The sequence below is a fragment of the Kogia breviceps genome, chromosome 4, assembly GCF_026419965.1.
Source record: "Kogia breviceps isolate mKogBre1 chromosome 4, mKogBre1 haplotype 1, whole genome shotgun sequence".
Taxonomy (NCBI): Eukaryota; Metazoa; Chordata; class Mammalia; order Artiodactyla; family Physeteridae; genus Kogia; species Kogia breviceps.
The window spans coordinates 131,564,647-131,583,972 of NC_081313.1; the positions used below are offsets into that span (position 1 = coordinate 131,564,647).

The window sequence follows — 19,326 nt, forward strand, 5'->3', positions numbered from 1 at the left end:
TTCCCTTGATCCCCATCCTTCACTTGACAGAGTTGTCAATCTGCTTCCTTCTGAAGAGGTGGGTAGTTATACTCATTTTGCAGAGAGGGCAAAAAAAGGCTCAAATTATCCAACTTTGTATCAGTGGATCCCAGATGTGTGTGATGTCAGGCAGATCTATTGAAAAGGGTGGTAAAAAATACTATCAACAAGGATTTAAGAAACAATAATAACAGCCAACATTTACTGAACGCTAGACACTCCCATACTGAGGAAACGGTGGCGCAGAGAGGTGAAGTGATTTATCCAGAGTCCCACAGGAAATAAGCGACTCAGCCCTGTTTAAACCCTCAAGGAGACTGGAAGCAGAACCTTTACAGTCACTCCTGGGTGGGGTGCCTGAGGCAGCCACACTGTGTTACCTGCTTTTTATAAGGCTTCTCACCTAGTCCTCAACAGCAACCCTACATACGGGGCATCTTTTCTAAAAGGGGTTACTAAGGCCACCAGTGCAGTGATGGTGGCAAATGGCAAAAAGTAGGGCCTGGATTTGAATACGGAACTACTGAAGGAGCGCGGAAGTCACGACTCTTTCCTCTTGGAAACCCTCACACCTGCTGTGGCCAGAAACAACTACGTCTCCATGAACTGGCCCACTCCTCTCCGAGGCTGTGGGACCCGCAGAGAGGCACAACATCTGCCCCCATTTCTTCCCCCCTCCTCCGAGGATGTCTCCGTTGTGGGCTACTTCCAGGGGGAACTTGTCAAATCAGACTCCACCCACAGCAAATTTCAGGCCAACCTCTCTCTTGTCTGCGCCTCGACTTCTTCATCTGTAAAACGGGGAGCCATGAAAGCTCAAGCTTCAGGTAGCTTTGCGTAATCTGTGTAGCGCTTTGGCGAAGGTCCCTTCTCTTCAGACTGGGTCCTGAACTCAGTGGGCGGGGGCCATAGCAAATTGATTGTAGCTTCCAGAACTTCACAAGCAACGGATCTGCACCCCACCCCCACCCACCAAGAACCTCAAGCAGCGACCCCGAAAAGTGATCTCTCAAATGCCTGGAAATACGCCCGCCCTAGTGAGGTCTGATCGTCCCCATTCCTACTCCGCACTGCACAGGTAAGAAAAATGAGCCCAGAGAGGAGCAGCCTTTTGCCCGAGGTCACACAGCGAAGGACTGGGGCAGGGTGGGGGATGGTGGGGGAGCGGTGTTGTGGAATTCCAGGCGGACGTTGGCGCCCGCTTGTCTGCCCGCTTCTGATACCCGGGTTCGGGAGAATAGGCTGCTAACGAGCGGCCCATTAGGAGGAATTGTCACTCCTCTGGGAGCGAGGTTGTCCCATTAGGGCGAATTGTCATTCCTCCTGGAGCGAGGTTGTCCCGGCTCCGCGCAGGCTGAGTGCCGGGGCCGAGAGCAATTAACGCGGCTCCGGCGCGGGCAGCCGCCTCTGCCCCGGGCAGCGGGGGCGGGGCGGGGCGGGGGCGGGGCGCCCGGCGCGGCTGGAGCCGGTCACCCGGCGCAGCCCCTTCCCCCGGAGCCCGCCTTTCATCTCCCCGCGCCTGGCGCCTGCCCGCAGCCCTGGCCCGTCTACAGCCCCCTCCTCCGCCCCTCCCCCGCCTTCTCCGAGCCGCCGGGATCCAGCGATCGGTCCTGAGGTTGCAGACGCCGCGGTACGCGCGCTGTCCTTTACGGTTTTCGCCTTGGGACTTGCGGTGCGCGTGCGCGGCTGTTCCACGCAGGGCCCGGGGCCCGGGGCGTGCGCGAAGGTGGAGTGCGGCGGGTCTGCGCGCACCCGCCAGTGCCGCGAGGGGAAATGCCCGGGTCCACCACTTCCTACCTGCGTGACCCGGCCGCAGAATTAGCGCTTCCTGGCTTTAGGCTTTTCATCTGTAAAATGGGGAAAATAATTTCTGCCCGGAGCGATGTGTTGGAAGAAACGAATGAAATCATGGAGGACAGGTCCAGGTACTAAAGCAGAGTTGACGCTTAGTGGTGACAGAGTTCTGTTTGGAACCTAACTGCCTGCGTATATGTAACCGGGGACTAACCTTTACTGAATGCTCACTAAAGTGCCAAAGACAGAACTCCGCTAAGGGACTATAAACTTTTCAAGGCGAGCCGAATTCTCAGTCCCAGAGATTTTACAAAGAACCCGCAGTGAACTCCGTGAAAGGGGGGCAAAGTGCCTCATTTTGGATATCTGGCAAAGAGAAATCATTCGATACATTGTTGCTACTTTTGATATACAATAATATGGTGGAGCTTCTTTGGATCCCCTACACCTGCTAGTTATCTTATGTAGCCCCTTGAACTGAATTGCCGCAAGAGCCATCCTGGTTAGGGGTTCTCGCTCATTTTAGAGGAAAAAAAATATTAGGCTAAGGGAGGGGAAGTAACGCGACCAAGGTCATGCGGCCAGGAAGAGGTGTATACAATATCCTGAAAACGCAGCTAACGCAGCACCAAATGCACAGACGGGGTTTTCCACAAAGGGCTAGAATTGTGTTGAGGTTCCACTCTTTTCACAGCAGAAGAGACACCCTTTCCTGAATTGTCCCAACCTCAGCAGGCAGAAAACAAGATGGGCAGGCTGGTTGCTCCCTGGACATCTCTCCTGTTCATGGCCAGAACTTGGCAACCTCCCTTGGAACACTAGTTGTTTGTTTAATCTCTACTATTTTCTTATTTCTGGCTTTACAATTTTTGTCCTTTGCCTGGACATCAGGACCAGAGAGTAGGGAGGGGAACCTATCTTATCCTCTCCCAGAAAAGTTCATCAAAATAAAAGAGCTCTCTCTACTAGTACTAATTAAAACAAACAAACAAATAACAGGAATGACCTTGCATGCCCCCTAATTGACAAATATTAACAAGGAGTTTTCAAGAACAATTATCAAACAGTGGCTGGATACGTTTTGGCAGCAGAGGGCTAAACGAGTTTCAGGTTTGCTTCCAAAATATGTAGGCTGCACCTTGCTAGTTTCCTCTAGGAGGCAGAGAACTTCATCTGGGTTTACCTGTACTGTATTTGAGATGCATATCAAGCCAACTATCATGAAGTATAACTCAAGGGGAAAATGCAGAAGGCATATATCTCCAGATAAATTTCCTAGTTTTTTTTTTTAAATAACTTTCTCTGAACTTCCAGTTTGTTGATAGTGGTGGGAGAAGGGAGTTTTAGAAGGCTGTGGTTAGAACTTCTTTACTTTTAAACTTTTATTCAGGACCATTTCTAATCAAATTGAATTAAGTGGCCAATGCAGATTGTTTTTATCCTCTAAGATTCAGATAACACCTATTCTGGTTATCCTAGGCCAGCACAGTTTCACTCCAGGCAGAGGTTTGGGGTGAAGGGAGGTGCTCTGGGAAGTGGATCTGGGGGTCAAGTCTCTAAAAGTCTTGAATGGGGAAGTAGCTCCAAGCTCTGGGCATGTCAGTAATTAAAAACAGTGTCCCTTCCTTCCAAGGCTTTGGGAACTGTTTAGCAAGCATCTGCTGTGTGCAAGTCCCTGAGCTGGGTCACTTCTATTCACCTCATCACTTGCGGGATAATCGCTCAGATATAGGAAAAGGCAGTGGCAGCCTGGAAGGAGTCATTTGAAGAAATAGGTGTTGGCCCAGCGGCCTGCAGAGAGATTGGAGGCCTCTGCACATTGGAAGTTCCAGCGCTCTCCTCTTTCCCATACTGAGACAGTCATCACTAAGGCTTTGAGATGTAATTACCCAGGGTATAATTTGAAGTGGGGTGGGGATATCTATACTTTTTTTTTTTTAACCAGGTGCAATGAATAAAAATGTCCTTCCCCAAAAGATACACAGGTCCGTGGTGGGCAAACTTGGCACCCAGTTCTGAGACTTGCAAGGGTGTGTGTGGGGGGGGGCGGGGGTTGGGAAGCTCTATATATTATCTATGCCTTTTCTTCACTCCTCCTCCGCCTTGAAGGCAAACACTGGCACCCAAACACACGACAAACACAGGCTCAGACAAACTCATGAACACACAATGCACTCAGTCTTGAGAAAAAGGTCGGATCCGGATGTCTAGAGAGGAGATTCAGGGAAAACTCGAGGATTCCAAGTTTCTAAGAGTGCGCTTGTTTTGTTTTCGAGTGGAAGAGATGGAAAGCTCTGGTTTAAATTTTCCAGTTGGAACTACTGGGGAGAGGGTGGCCGTGACCACCTACCTCTCTGGCTCGCTCTGGCCCCTCTCCTAAGGGAGTTATAGTAATAGCGGACGCTGTTGGGCAGTTGCTGATAGCGAAATACCTGCTTTTCAAAGCGCCATGCACGTAGTATTTCTTTTAGCAGGGATGCTGGCCCTTGCTTTCAGTGCCGGCCCCTAAAACTGTTACGTTTGCCCAGTTTCGACCCATAGTAGGAGCTTCATAAATGTTTTTGCAATGTCACTTGCAGATTTTAAACATGTTCTGGCGCGGGGTACCTTTTAAAAAGAGGGGTCAACAGAGAGAAGAAATGGGACTCCGCGAACTTCCTCTTTAAATAATCGGCCTTAATTACGCCTTAGACTTTTCAGTTTTGGCGTGATTATAACCCTTGAGGGATCGCCTGATAACAACTCTGCTGACTGCTCCTGTAATTAACTCCTAATTTATTTCAAACAGGAAAAAAAAAAAAAAAAAAAAAAAAAAAAAAAGGCCCCAGCCTCTTCCGGAAGAGCCAATCGGAGGCGAGCGTCCGTGGCGTCAGCGCCAGGGCCGGCTCGGATTGGCTGAGCCGAGCCTCTCACTTCCCCTTGGAGGAAAGGCACGGCTGCCGGCGCGCCCCTCCCGTCTCCCCCCAAAAAAGTTTGAGTCGCAGCTGCTAGGTTGCCAGCGGAGTCGTGCGCCGGGAGCTACGTAGGGCAGAGAAGTCATGGCTTCTCCGTCCAAAGGCAATGACCTGTTTTCGTCTGATGAGGAGGGCCCGGCGATGGTGGCCGAGCCGGGCCCGGGGCCTGGGGGTGCCGACGGGGCCGCGGAGGAGCGCCGCGTCAAGGTCTCCAGCCTGCCCTTCAGCGTGGAGGCGCTCATGTCGGACAAGAAGCCGCCCAAGGAGACTTCCCCACTGCCAGCCGAAAGCGCCTCCGCCGGGGCCACCCTGCGGCCACTTCTGCTGCCCGGGCACAGCGTCCGGGAGGCGCACAGCCCCGGGCCGTTGGTTAAGCCCTTCGAGACAGCCTCGGTCAAGTCGGAAAATTCAGAAGACGGAGCGGCGTGGATACAGGAACCGGGCAGATATTCGCCGCCGCCAAGTGAGTGCCTGCAGAGGCCGGGACAAGGGGTAGGAGGGTGCGCGGGGTACAGGAGGGAACTGGGGGTCAGTATTCCAAGCTAGGGGTACGGAGACTCCTCTGTACTATGCGCCCCGAAAAGCAAGCATTACAAGTTCTTGGCCCCTTAATATCCCCAGAGTTCAGCGCGCCCACGGCATCCAAGATACCTTCTGGGTAATATCCGCGCAGCGCGTGTTTGGGATCCCGTAGCTGTACAGAATATTCGACACAATTGCCAACGCCCTGATCTTTGAAGGGCGAATCCAGCTGGGTTTGCGGGGTCGCTTGAGTATCCGTTTCTCTAGCCCTCACCCTTGCGCTCAGGCCACTTCGCTTTTTTTCACTGTCCCTCGGGGTCTCAGTCTGGGGAGTGAAGAAGGATCCACGTTTAATGAGCACCGGAATAAATGCCAGGCAGAGGCAAAGTGTCTAACTGCTTTTCAAAGTTCACAACCCTGCGAGGTGTGCCCTCATTATAAAGATGAGCTAATTAAAATCTAATCCGACTTTGGGTAGAAATGATCATCTTCCGTTGGTCCCGCGGGTATCAAAGCACGGTAACACGGAGGGATGGCAGCAGAGACTTATGCGGCGAGGAAATGTCTCCCGGTCGTCCCGGCGGCCAGCCCGTCGCTTCGCTGGGAGCGGGCTGGGGTCAGCAGCGTGGGGCTCCGCTTGGCTCGGAGTAATAATTAACAGCATTCCAGCAGCGCTTGAGTTTACAGAGTGATGCTTATTAGTTCACCAGGTCCCGATCATCGCTGGAACCCCGAAGTGTGGGCAGAAGCCCGGGACCTGTGGTTATCCCATTATCCCAGTTTTCAGACATGCATACTTTGAGGACTGAACTTGCTTGAGCTAGGTCACCAACTATGGCTGAATTGGGCAAGGGGCCCTGGTGTCCAAGCCCCAACCCTGGCCAACTTGATTTCTCTCCCCAGACAGACCAAGTAGAGGGCCGAACACCTGCACCCCCCTTCCTGCCAATGAGGAAGGAGAACAGAGAGTCACCGGAGAGCTGATTTCTCTTCCAGCGTTTACGTCCATTTTTGGGCCTTGGGTCCTTTTGCAATATGGAGAAGCCATTCCCTGTAGCTCCTTTTACTTCTGTCTCCCAGCCTTTAAGATTTCTCTCTCTGCACTCTACCTCTAGGAAAGGTGAGAGAGAGGGTGCCTGCATAGGGACTTTTTCGAAAGCTGGGAGCATCGCATTTTACCCCATTCCCATCAGCCTGGAAAAATGGAGATGCAAAGTATTTTGTGAACAAAACAAGGCCATATAACCAGGCATCACTGGCTGTCCCCTCTGGCATCTCTCTCCACCCTGTTAGAAACTCCCAAAGATTCAAAGGGCGTGGAGATTAAGGACTCAAAGAATTTAAACTCAAGTTTGCACAGTACTTTATAGCACTTTTCACCGTATTATCTTATCTGATCTCCGTGTGGCTGAAGCTGGCCTCCCGGTAACAGGTGAGGACATTTCAGCAGAGTTCAGAGGAATCTGCACTCATCGAGTTTGGGCTTGACAAGAAAGACTTGGGGACATTTAATGATCACCTGTCTGATGGCAGACAAGACTCTGGGCATTCTAAAATTTGGTACTCTGAACCACACTGCAGGATCAATAGTAGTTACCCATTTTATTGATGGTGAAATAGGGGCTTAGAAACTTTAAGGGACTTAATTTGTTTGACAGATATTGAGTACCTGTGTATGCCTAGGCCTGGGTCAATTCCCAGCTGTGCATCAAGGATTCAGGCCTTACAGGGAGTGGTGTCCAGAGGTCAGACATTTCTACTTTCTTAGGTTCCTGGGGTTCTGTAAGCATGCCTGCCAGGGCCCAAGGTAAGGCAGCCGTGGGCCCTGGATGTGACCCTTCCATGAGAAAAGTAGGAGATTCTGAGAAAGGATTTAATTTTTTTTAAAGTGGGTCATTGGTACTTTGGGCCTGGAGATGGCCTTAGGAGCCCTATGGTAGGAGCGGTGGGTCCAGGGGAGCCTAACGACAGAGCCTTCGGCAGGAGGAAGCCACCTGCCCAAGCCCGGGTTTTGTTATTCTCAGGAGGCAGTAGGATAAATGCTGTTTTGCTTTGTATAATCTATAATCGAACCCTTCCTCAGGCTGGTTTAAAATGGGGAGGAGAGTGGGAGTGGGAGGGTGGGGAGAGGTGCGCTGGGAGGGAAGCCTTGATACACATATGAGATCCCGTCACCTGGATTTCGTAATTCAAATGCAGCTCCCAGGAGCAGCCAGAATGACCGTGCCCAGGCACAGAATCGCCTCCAAACGTAGAGCAGAGGCAAGTGTAGATTCTAGGAGCTTGGTATCTGAGCTGTGGCTACTGGGTCCTCCCAGGTAGCCAGGTCACATTTGTGAAGGGTGAGAATTTCACAGGTCCCTGAGTCTCTGATTGTTGTTATTTTATTTGTAAATTAAGAAGTAGGCACCCCCAGCTCTCTGGCTAGTCATTAGCATATGCAAAAGTCTACGCTCTTGTCGTAGTTTCTTACCCATCTCTCTCCCAGATTTCTGTTTTTTGATTGATGGCAGAACCCACTACCTCTTTCTTTTTTAGCCACTTAAAAGTTATGGTTAATGTCACATTAGGACAAATCCATTTCTTGTTGGAAATGGAGGCTGGGTTGGGACTTGTGCTTTGTCACCCTCAAGTGTGAAGTGTAAACTCTTTCTTGGGCCACCAAAGTAACTAAACAAGAAATGCTACATTCTCCCTTTGGAGTGCTTTGGAGTTACTATGGTGGCTACATTTGGAAAATTAGCATAGCTCATAAAAGCCAAATGCAGAAAATGAATTGTTTAGCATCTGTTCCTCAGCTCCACCCCAACTTCCTTTAAGGAAAAACCCGAAGTTAGTTGATGCTATGGAATCACAAGGATGCCCTGTCCTATGATTTCCTATAATTGAACCCATTTTAAATATGGAGTCTGGATGCTGTTGGCATACCTTTATTTTGCTTGTTATTCCTTCTTTCTAAACTCCAGCAACAAGCTAATCATTTACACATTGCCTCCAAACCATAGAATGGGTAGGAGAGATGGCTAAAATGTCATCACATGCTCTCAATTCAGGAGGCAGCATGATTTCCCCTGACATTTACATTTATGGGCAAGCTAATTTTTCCCTCCTTCTTAGTAAAGTTTATATTACAGAAGCACCCAGCCAAGAAAGTTATCCCACATCCAGATCTGTAAAATGATGTTCAGGTTTTATAATCTGTAGACTGGAGGGAATGACAGCTGTGTGGTTGTTTATTGCATGAGGCTGCTCCCCAATCCATAGATGCTATTAATTTACTGCAGACCTTTTCGGCACGATTATCCTTCATAAATATGTTGATGCAATCCAACTTCTGGTGCAGAGAGGGGATGGACCCAGTTCATAAGACCCTTTTCATTTTCCTTCTCATATGTGATTATCTCAGTGTCTTAGGGATGTGAGGATTATCATGAACCCAGACCCCATTTTTAAGATAAGCAATATCAAGAAGAGATGGGGTTTTGTTTCTCAGAACTCTCAGCTCTCTTGACTTATGAGGGGTCTGTTCATATTTCATTAACTCTAATGCTGTTTGTTTTCCATTTAGAAAGTTCTGTTACACCATAAAACTCCCAAACTTTTGGAAAAAGATTCAATTTTTTAAAAACAAAACAATTTATCCATTTAAGTATGGTCTTTTTCTACCCCCCGCCCCCCAAAATCCAACCACACATGGTTTTGACCGAGGTACCTTTCTGAAAGATGAAGAGGGAAGACCCATCCCCCCCACAGACACACCTGGTGAGAAAGCCACTTTCTTTTGCTAACTCACTCCCCATTCTCTGTTCCCTAGGACACATGAGCCCCACCACCTGCACCCTGAGGAAACACAAGACCAATCGGAAGCCACGCACACCCTTCACCACCTCCCAGCTCCTCGCTCTGGAGCGCAAGTTCCGCCAGAAACAGTACCTCTCCATCGCAGAGCGGGCAGAGTTCTCCAGCTCTCTGAACCTCACAGAGACACAGGTCAAAATCTGGTTCCAGAACCGAAGAGCCAAGGCGAAAAGACTGCAAGAGGCCGAACTGGAAAAGCTGAAAATGGCTGCAAAACCTATGCTGCCCTCTGGCTTCAGCCTCCCTTTCCCCATCAACTCGCCCCTGCAAGCAGCCTCCCTATACGGCGCGTCCTACCCTTTCCATAGACCTGTGCTCCCCATCCCGCCTGTCGGACTCTATGCGACTCCAGTGGGATATGGCATGTACCACCTGTCCTAAGGAAGACCAGCTCAATAGACTCCGGGATGGATGTTTGTTTAAAAGCCTTCTCCCTCCCTCTCCAAGAAGACAGTCCTGCTCTGCAAACCTTGCATGCACCACCCTCAGCGGCTAGATCGACAGGGCCACAGACATAGTTGAAATTGGTTCTTTTGACTGGAGACACCCAAGCCCCGTTTTCTTGGTGTAATCTTCCAGATGCCACTCCCCCTTCTCCTTTCACAAGATTGGCTCTGATGGTTTTTATATATAAATATATATATAATAAAATACAATACATTTTTATACAGCAGACGTAAAAATCAAATTATTTTGAAAGGTAAAATTTATATATATACACATGTATATGTGTGTATATATATATATATATATATATATGTCTTTTCTCTATATATCACCTTCCTAAAAGAGACTGCTTAATTAAGTCTATCTGTTTTTTCTTATGGGGGAGACATTATTTGCTAAAATTGCTGAAATCTGATGATTTGGATGACTGACTTGCAAACAGAATTAGACGCTATGTGCATAGGCAGTAGATATGGAAAGATTCCTCCCAGAGAAGGGGACACATCATGTTTTTGCATTTTTTACGTGCATTTAAAAACTCACTAGAGATGACGGTATTTGGCCCTGTTTTTTCCCCTTCTCCACCTTGTTTGTTACACATTGTTAAAAGTTTTTGTAAGATCAATAAAAGGGGGATGAGAAGAATCCTGAGAGTGCCTCCGGGTAAGGTGGAAAATGGAAGTCCTTCCTAATTCCTCTCAAGGCTGTTGCTTAACTTCATTTCAGATAATTGGAGAGTGAAAAGTTAAAGCATGTCGGGAGGAATTGATGGTTTCTGTGAACCACTAGGTACATCAATCCTCACACATTGAAAAGGTGATTTGGGGGGGGATGTAGTTAATTCTCTGCTTAAAAAATATGAATATCTTGTAACCATTATCTATACTAAATATTCCTGAACAATGAATAGATCTAAAAAGAAAAAAAATCATGCTTTCTCTGTGTACCTGTTGTATGTGCTAAACTTATTAGAAAAATTTATATACTTTTTAACATGTTGGGGGCAGAGGGTAAAGCCATGTTTTGACTTGATAAAAAATGGTGTTGTCAGACAGCCCATATAGCTCCTTGGTGTTTCATTTTTCTATCCAGCTCCCCCTCCCCCATCCAAGTATACTTTTATCCCTTTGAAAGGGTGCCTTGTATAATTTTATATATTTTATTGAAGAGTTATTTCTTATCTCTTATTCTGAATTAAATTAAACGTTTGTTTTATTGCAGTAAAGTCTGTCCAAAGTCACAATTATTTTTAAGAGGCGCTCTTTTTCTTTAGCCCAGAAATGCCACCCAGATGGGGGAGGGGGGCTGGTGATTTTTTATGATGATTTTAATGTGAATCAATCAAGAGCTGTGGCCAGATTCAGCCCGGGGTAGGGAAGTCTACAGCAAATAGCAAAAGACTTTGAAATGCTTCCTCTGGCAGCTTGTGTTACTCATGGAAAATTGCTATTAGGAGTTTTTCAAATTCCAGTGAAAGATGAGCTTAGAAGTGGCAGGGCCTAGGGATCGGCCAGAATCTGAGGGGTTTGTGGATGATTGGGGTGGGGGCAGGAATCTTGAACTTGAAATCTCTCAGCTACCACAACAACAAGCTTCGAGCTGAGGGAAGGGACCTATATAGTTCTTTGCAAATGTAGATGGTAACTAGATGCGTTCACTGAGGGGGAGAGGGGGGTAGATGGATGCCTGCTGCCCTTTTCAGGACTGTGTCAAATCACATTCCGTTTACCATTCCTAGCTCCTTCCAAGGAGATCGGCCTTGAACAAATGCTCTTTTCGGTTTGTAGGGGGGAAGGTAGTTCATTCAAGTTCCCTTTGCTTTGCAGCCTGCCTTTCCACTGGTTACAGAACGGGGGTCAGGCTTGGGTTTTGAGGCATCACCATGAAAATAAATTGGTAATGGGTGGGGGAGGCGGGGAAGAATCTTAAACTCCACTTTCTATTGCACAAAGAAACCAAGTGGCCATTGATGATAACTTTCCGAGGGCTGTTTTCGGATGAGAAGCTCGAGTGACCTGGGAACGAGTTGGAAGGGAGTCGAGAACTTCCAGTTGCGGAGCCTGCGCGGTGGGGAGATTGGCACCTGGCACCTACTAGGACTAGCGCTTTCGTCCCAGTTTCCTTTGTGCCGACACCCAGTTTAGAGGTGGGCGCCGGAAACTCCATTTTTCCGGTGGGGCAGAGGCTCCCAAGGTCGGTCGGTGAGTTTCTCCTACGGAGTGTGATCCAAACCCAGGGATCTGCTCCGAAGCTGGGGTCCGACCGATTTCTTCCAGCTCGGCCCCCGAGCTGGAGTGAACCGCAGGAATGTCCCAAACCTCCCCGAGTGTGCCCTGGCCATCCCGCTGGGCCACCCCAGCCATCCTCATTTGTGGGATAACGTTTTCCAAAGGCCAAAGCCATTCCCGGTTTCGTCATCAGCCGCCAAGTTGGGGCCCTAATTAGCCCGACCACCGCGAGCTTCCTTCCCGGAGCCTCTCGGACCCCGCAGCCTCGGGCAATCTCAGCCCGGGGTGGGGGATCCGGAGACGCCGACTCTGGGTTAAGACTCAGCTTGCCCCCGGGAGGAGGGGGTCACAGGCTAGAGTGTTTTTCGGAGAACCGGGCTGCGTCCTGTGTGGTCAGCCGGGTGGATTGGAAACCGTCTAAGCGACTGCGCATTACCCCAATCGCCCTAAATCCCAAAGAAAAACTGAGGCCGGGACAGGGAAAAGGAGTCGCTCAGGCGCCAATACACGCACCCCTGCGCTCCTGGGCGTATGGGGTTACCTAGTCGAGGACGCGGCCGGGTTGCCAGGGCCCAGACAACGGCCAGAGGTCCGCGGGCCCGCCGGTGCGCCTTGCTCTGGGGCTCCCTCCGAACCGCCTGCCCAGCATTAGGTTAGGCGATCGCCACGGTCTCCGCTTAGGTCGGGCTTGGCATGCCAGGCGTTTCAGGGACCAGGCTAACCACCCGGGGCGACAGAAGGACCCTGTCTCACCAAGGACCCCGCAGACGCGCCTTGGAAATTAAAACCGAAGATGCCACTGTGCTGGCTTTAGCCATCGTCGCCTGCGCTGCCGGGAGCCTGGCACAAAACTGCCCCCCGCCCCCCGTCCTCCCGTACTTCTCAATGCTTTTATCCAAAGCTTCCCAGAAAGATGGCCCTGCTTTCAGGAAAGAGGGGACAAAAGGAGAGGAAATCCCATTTATTGAGCTCTTGCTAAGTACGGAACTAGGCATCTTCTGGCTCATCTCATCTAGTCGCTGCACACCCCTGGGGAGGTATCATTGATGCCATTTTATAGTTGAGGAAACTGAGGCTCAGAGAGGTTGGTTCACTAAGGTCCCAGAGTCGGCAAGGGGCAGCAGCAGAATTCAGACCTAAGTGTGAGCCTGGTGGTGGGCATAAAGTCTGGCAAAGGGGGGCCCTGAAGGAGCTCAGAGGAGCTGCGGGATGCTGGGCCCTAGGGAACTCTCCAGATGCCCCAGCCCAGATCCTAGCGCAGCCCAGCTCTGGAGCCCCTCTCTGCATCCCCTTCCCCACCCCTCATTGCTGTAAGGGGCTCCCCACACAGGGGCCCAGCTTCTCTACCACAGGGGACCTGGGCCTCAGCCTGACCACCCTCCCCCCTGCAGCCCCAGGGAGGTGATGCTGGGGCAAGGCCGGCAGGAGGTAGGCAGCGAAGGCCTGGCTGGATGAGAGCAGGCGCTGGTAAAACGTCTGCCTGACCCGACTGAAAAGAGGATCCCTGCCTTTGAGCAGAACCTTGTCTGACCGAATGAAAACTCCCACGGCCATTCTTTGCCATAAAAGCAGCTCATTTGCCACGGGTTGGAGAGGCCACTTCCCCACCCCCACTCCCTCTCCACTGCTGGGTTTGGAATAAACATAAACCTCATTTATAAAAGAACCCACGTCACACATCCCTCCCTGAAATCACAGGCCTCAGTTGGTGAAGTTGATTGTGCCTGTTTTCCCCTTCAATGTAACTTAAAAAAAAAATGTCCAGATTGGTGATGCCGTAGGTCTTTTTAATGAAATCGGTCAGAGAGCAACGAGGAAAAGTCTGCTGTCAACTCTGGGACCCCTCCACCCCTCTCCCACGCCCAGCAACCCCTCTCATCTCCTCCCTGCTAGGAACTAAATAAAAAGCAGTAAAATTAGTTTCCAAAATAGCCTGCTTCAAAGCAGAACAGAGTACCAGGCTGCCGGAATCCTGAATCCTGCCCTGATAAGGTTCATAATAATCAAATCTAAACTCCATCCACCTCCTCTGACTCTTTCCAACCTCCTCCGGACCCCTCTGCATTTGTTGATGAAAACACTTTGATGTCCTGAGTCCTTCAAACAATTATTATTATAATTTTAAACAACCTGGTATTTTCCATTACTAACGGCTCGGGCTTTGAAGTTACACCTCATAATTTCCTAAATTAAATAAATCATTTTAAGTTTGCACTGGGAGGCTTTTAATAGTAGAGAAAAGAATATCATTATCTTATTGAGACCCAATTGTGGTGGCTCCAGTTTGGCTGTAGCTAGGGGCAAAGTAGGCTCACTCTAACAGACCTACTTTATTAACCTCCCATAACTCTTGAAAGAACATTTTTATATTTTCTTTGATTTCCCCCCTCCCTCTCTTGTTTTAAAGCTGTCCCAACCTTTAATTAGTGCCTAATATGAAAAGCATTATTTTTTTAATGCTATGTAATTTACCAGCGGCAACAGGCCAACTTAACAATTGTTTATTAGACTTGGTTTTTCACACAGGGCAAAGAATGCCGCTCCAAACCCAACTTTTCATGGGTGGTTGCACTAATTAATACAGTGTCTGAGGCTCCTAGGGGGTTTTTTAATATTGAAGCCTATGGGGGCGGAAGGGGGTTTTAGAAGTCCAGCTCCTGCTGACGACGTTCTCGCTCTGATTTCTTTCATGCTGTTTTGATCCTGTCTGTGGAGTCAGCACAGACAGAAATTGTTCTCTGGCTCCAGAGACTCCAATGGCAATGGCCCCGGGAACCCCCCGCACCTCCACTTGTGATTTATGGCTTGTGGGGCCCGAATTGGGGTGCAAGGAGCCCACTGCTCACTCTGGGCTTGGGGTGAGGAGAGCTGCCCCTCATCCAGCCTGGAGGGGGAAGGAGCTGGCCTGGGGCTTGGGTTGGGCCAGAGTCAAGCTGCTGGGGGCACATGCCAGGTCTCCCAGGCACCAGGCAGCGCTTAGCTCTGGGCAAAGAATTGACTGAGATTGAGGCAGGGACTGGGATGAGGGTGGAGGTGAAGCGAGGAAGGGACACCCCCCTTCACCAGCGCTACCTCCTTTTGGCTTTTTCCTCTTACCTTTACCTCCCCTGTTTTCCCCATTCTTTTGTCTTTCATCTTTAGCCCACCCCTCACTTTATTTTTTTTTTGCCCTTTTATTTACTGTTTTCCTCCTTCCATTCTTTTTCGTCTGTCCCACTCTCTATCTTTTTAATTTTTTTTATCATCGGTCTTTATAATTCCCTTTCAGGCTCTCATTTTTAACTTTCTCTTTTTCTCCTCTTTTCTTGTCTTCTATTCCTGTCATTTTGCTCCTCCATTGTGTCTCTCAATACTTTTCCGTTTTCTATTTATTCTTATTCCACCTATTTCCCCCTTCTCGTTCTCTGTTTTTATTCTTTCTTCCCCGATTCCAGCGATTCCGTACCGGATTGCGGGAGCCCAGCTAGCGCGACCCGGCATTGCTCCTCCGGGCGCTGCGCCCTAGCGCAGGGGGATCCTGGTCACATCATCCCTTCTGTGCCCTTCCCGCCCCTGCTGCACCTGGCAAGCCAGTAAGGGAGAGACCCCTGAGCGGGAGGACGGCACGTCGTTGGGTTTCTCCCTGGAACCTTGGGCGTCGCGGACGAGAAGGTCAGCCGCCTGACGGAGAAGGGCCAGGTCCCCGCGCGCGGCCCCTCTGCCCCGCCCGCTGCCGGCCGCCCGTTTGATGTCGCAGGCCCTGCAGGAATGCGGCCGGGTTATCAATCACCCAGCTGGATCCTGAAGGTCTCGGCCTAATCACATTTAATTGCTCGTGGAGGCCCACTCTCGCCCCGGGCCGGCCGCCGCGCTCAATTACTCCCCAAATACCTGCCATCAATAAATGCGCGCTGACACCGGCCTGGCCCGCTGGCCCAGGAGATCTCAGCCGACCAGGCGCCCCGCAACCCACTCCCAACCCCCTTCCCATCATTAAACTTACACCTCGACGCCCAGAGGAGCAAGCCAAGCAGATAATAACAGTCCCCTTTTATTGAGCGCGTCCCAAGTGCCAGACACTGGTGCTCAGCGATTTACACGCTCCCTGGAGTCTCACCACCCTCTGTCTGGGAGGTGTTATCATCTCCAATTGAATTAAGGGAACTTCTTAGGTGTATTCCTCGACGTTCCCCAGGTGGCAAAGGTAGGCCTTGGCCCTTCTGGGACGGGAACTTGCGACCCGGCAATTCCACGGGCTATGGGTAAAAGCACGAGGCGATAGTGCCTCCCAGAGGAGAAAGATTAACCTGGAGCCCTGGCACTAAGGTGTGCGGACCAACACCTTAAGCCAGGTACTTCTTATGGGAGCTTATTTATTCTTTTCACCAACTCTAGGAGGTATGCCGTTTTCCAGATGAGGACACTGGGGCCTGAGCTCCGGTGTGAGCTGTGGGGAGGGCACCCTCAAACTGAGGTCCTGACCTGTCTCCTGCCTGAATGCCATCCTTTACTCCCTTTTGCACTCTTTACCTTCGGCGCTACCCTGCAATTCGGGAACTGTGGCTTCTCTCATTTTCGCAGAACAGAAAAACAAACCTCAGACAGCAAAGTTCCCAGAGAGGGGGCACTGCAAGGCTGAATCACACAGCTGATGAGCTCAGAGCCCAGAAAGTCATGTCAGTTCCAGCTATTTCCATCACACTAAACCCTTCTATCAAGAGCCTTAGCTTTAAAAAGAGCACATTACATCTATGTTTTATGTAGTTTCCCATTCATGGAGAGATAACAGTTATACATCTAAACAAGGATGAAGCAGGTGATACCGACTTATTGTGTGAGGCCAAATGGCCAGATTGGCTTAGGTCAGTTTGCAATGATACTGACATAAAATGTTAAGTGAAAAGAGCAGGATATAGCATCTAAATATAAGAGAGAGCGAGAGTGAGAGAGCGTGTGAGAGAGTCAGTTATGTTAAAGATATATAATCAACTAAACAAAGATGCCATCAACTATAATATGCATTTTATATTTTTAAAAGAAAAAAAATATATTTTTAAAAGAAAAAATTCCCAGTTATGATGTAAGTTTAATTACCTAGAATTTTATACTTATTATTATTATTATTATATACTTATTAAGAGCTCTTCTAAATTAAAAAAAGATACATTGTGTACCTGAAACTAATATAAAATTGTAAGTCAACGATACTTTAATTTAAAAAAAGATGAAAGGGGCAAGAGTCATCTAAAGTCAGCCATTGACTTTATTTATGCCACACCCTTTCTTAATTCCTTAGATTTTGTTATAAAATACATGACAGTGTCCAGAATACCCTCATCCTCATTTGGCCCTCAAGGCAATAGATGGGGTATTATTATTATTCACATGTCATAGAAAATAAGGGTGTTCAGAGAGGCGAGGCCACTTCCCTAAGGTCAAACAGCAAGGAAGCAGAGCCAGGCTTGACAGATAATTGTGTCGTTTCCTCCTGCACGCGGGGAGGCGGGGAGAGGTTAAGTCCTCACTGGACTAGAAGTCTGTCTAGCTTGCTGGTTGTTTGGATTTTTTTGACTCGAGAAAGTATACAGGTCCCTGAAAAGGGTTTCTGGGTTGCAGGGCCTGATATAAAAAGAGCTATTTTAGTAGCAAAGCTCTGCCTATTTTTATTTGAACGCTGAGAATGCTTGATGATGGAAAAACTGACTTTGTAAAGGAATTGTGTGTAAGATGCTAAGTGCCTCCCCTCCCGAAATTCCATCACAGAAAATCACCTGAAAGGTGGTGGTGATGGATGAGGCACTTACTGATGTGAAATTGGCCAATTTAGGGAAAGTCAGAGGGCTGCAAAGTGTCCCTCTCCCCCTCCTTCCAACCACATCAGCCACTTACCCCTTCTAGTCTTTCCGGTTGGATTTCTCTTTGTTTAGCAATGGGAACAGAGAGGAACCAAAAAGACAACGTACAAAATCCCAGGGGTGGGGGTGGGGAATATGATCTCGGACTTGAGAATTTCAGGAAAGCAACTGGGCAGTGAAGTCATCCCACTGTGGTGTTAGATGAGGGTGGGGCAACGTGTCTGCCATGTCAGTGCCTTCCAGGGGTTGCAGGAAGAGGGCAGTGTGAGGTGGCTTTGCCTTTGGGGCTGGACTTGCAGATCTGTTATTCCTAGGGTTAGGGACTTCTCTGCCCCGTGTAGGTACCACTAAGACACAGCCCACTTTGATGAGAAGGTAAAACTGATGTTTCCCTTGCAAGTAGCAGGGGAGTGCCAAGGAAATTAGGTCTTAGAAGGAAGGAAGCAATTAGGGGAAGGAAGGCAGATTTCCCACCTGTGATGAAAACTGAGCCGGATTCAAATGTCTCTTTCAGGGGCAATAATGTCCAACTTTTCCTCTACATGACATCCCTGGCTAAGTCAGGGTCTAGAAAAGGGAAATCATGTGCTTTTCAAAGCAAGATAAGTAAAAAAATGTGTGATGGCTCTTTGGAGTTCAAAATTGCAATATTGACGGCATGAAAACTAAGCCCCCCTTCTCCTTAAATCAGTAGCAAGTTAAGATCTTTTTTTGCTGGGTCTCAGCGCATACCTGTGATCCGGAACGTCGATCCCTACATGCCCCAGGATCTTCCTGAAATTCTCCAAACAGAATTATTCAAATATACTACAATTCAGAAGAAAAAGATGTTGTTCATATCCTTGGAGAATAACGGAATTAAACGAGCACTTCCTATGTGTTAGGAAGTAGATCCCTAATTTCATTTTAATCCGAATAGCAGCACAAATATATGTCACCCCATTTTATAGATAAGGAAACTGAGACCCTGAGAGCTCATGTAATTTGCCAGTGGTCTCACAGCTGGTGGATGGCAAAGCTGGGATCTGAATAGTTGGAATCCAAGGATCATGGTCTCAAAACTGCTATTGTAGAGCATTCCCTGTTTTATCAAGAATTTGGGCTTTGTGACTTACGGGAATAGAAACCAGGATGAAAGAGATGGTCCTTGGGCCCATTGGTTTTCTGAATTGATTTAAAATAAGAAGTCATCTGAAGCAAAATAACATTGCAGGCTAATATATTGAACCAGGGGTAGAATTACATTGAAGAGATACACCATGAAATGCTAGGGTAGAAGGGAATTTTGTGATCATATTGTACAAGAGGTTCAGAGTGGAGGCAGCTTGCTCAAAGTCACATAGGAGCTGTGTGGAAGAACAATATCAGGGAAAAAAGGGTGGGTATAGTTACATTTCCAGTTCAGTTCAGCTGATTTGAGCTCAAACAGACCTCGGAAAGTTGATTTCTGAGCAACCTGAAATCTAGGTCTCCTATACCTTAAATGCTATTAGCTCAATGAAAGAGGCAGCCAGATCAAGAACACCAGAATGGGCACATGGATTTTGGTCCCCAGTAACATCCATCCATGTCCTGCAGCCACTCCAAATTAAAAACATATGTGTCTATTATTTGATCTGAACAAATAATATTTTCCCAAGCTCAGAGAAAGTGTGAGTAAAAGCATTT

At 48.6% G+C, this 19,326-nt stretch overlaps 1 protein-coding gene across 1 annotated transcript; it reads left to right on the forward strand.

The window, feature by feature from the left end:
- Positions 1–4,771: 4,771 nt before the first annotated feature.
- MSX2 (msh homeobox 2) lies at positions 4,772–10,494 on the forward strand. Its single transcript, XM_059061734.2, has 2 exons — positions 4,772–5,232; positions 9,106–10,494. The coding sequence occupies exons 1-2, from the start codon at positions 4,854–4,856 to the stop codon at positions 9,528–9,530; spliced, it is 804 nt and encodes a 267-aa protein (XP_058917717.1). The 5' UTR covers positions 4,772–4,853; the 3' UTR covers positions 9,531–10,494.
- The last annotated feature ends 8,832 nt before the right edge of the window (positions 10,495–19,326 follow it).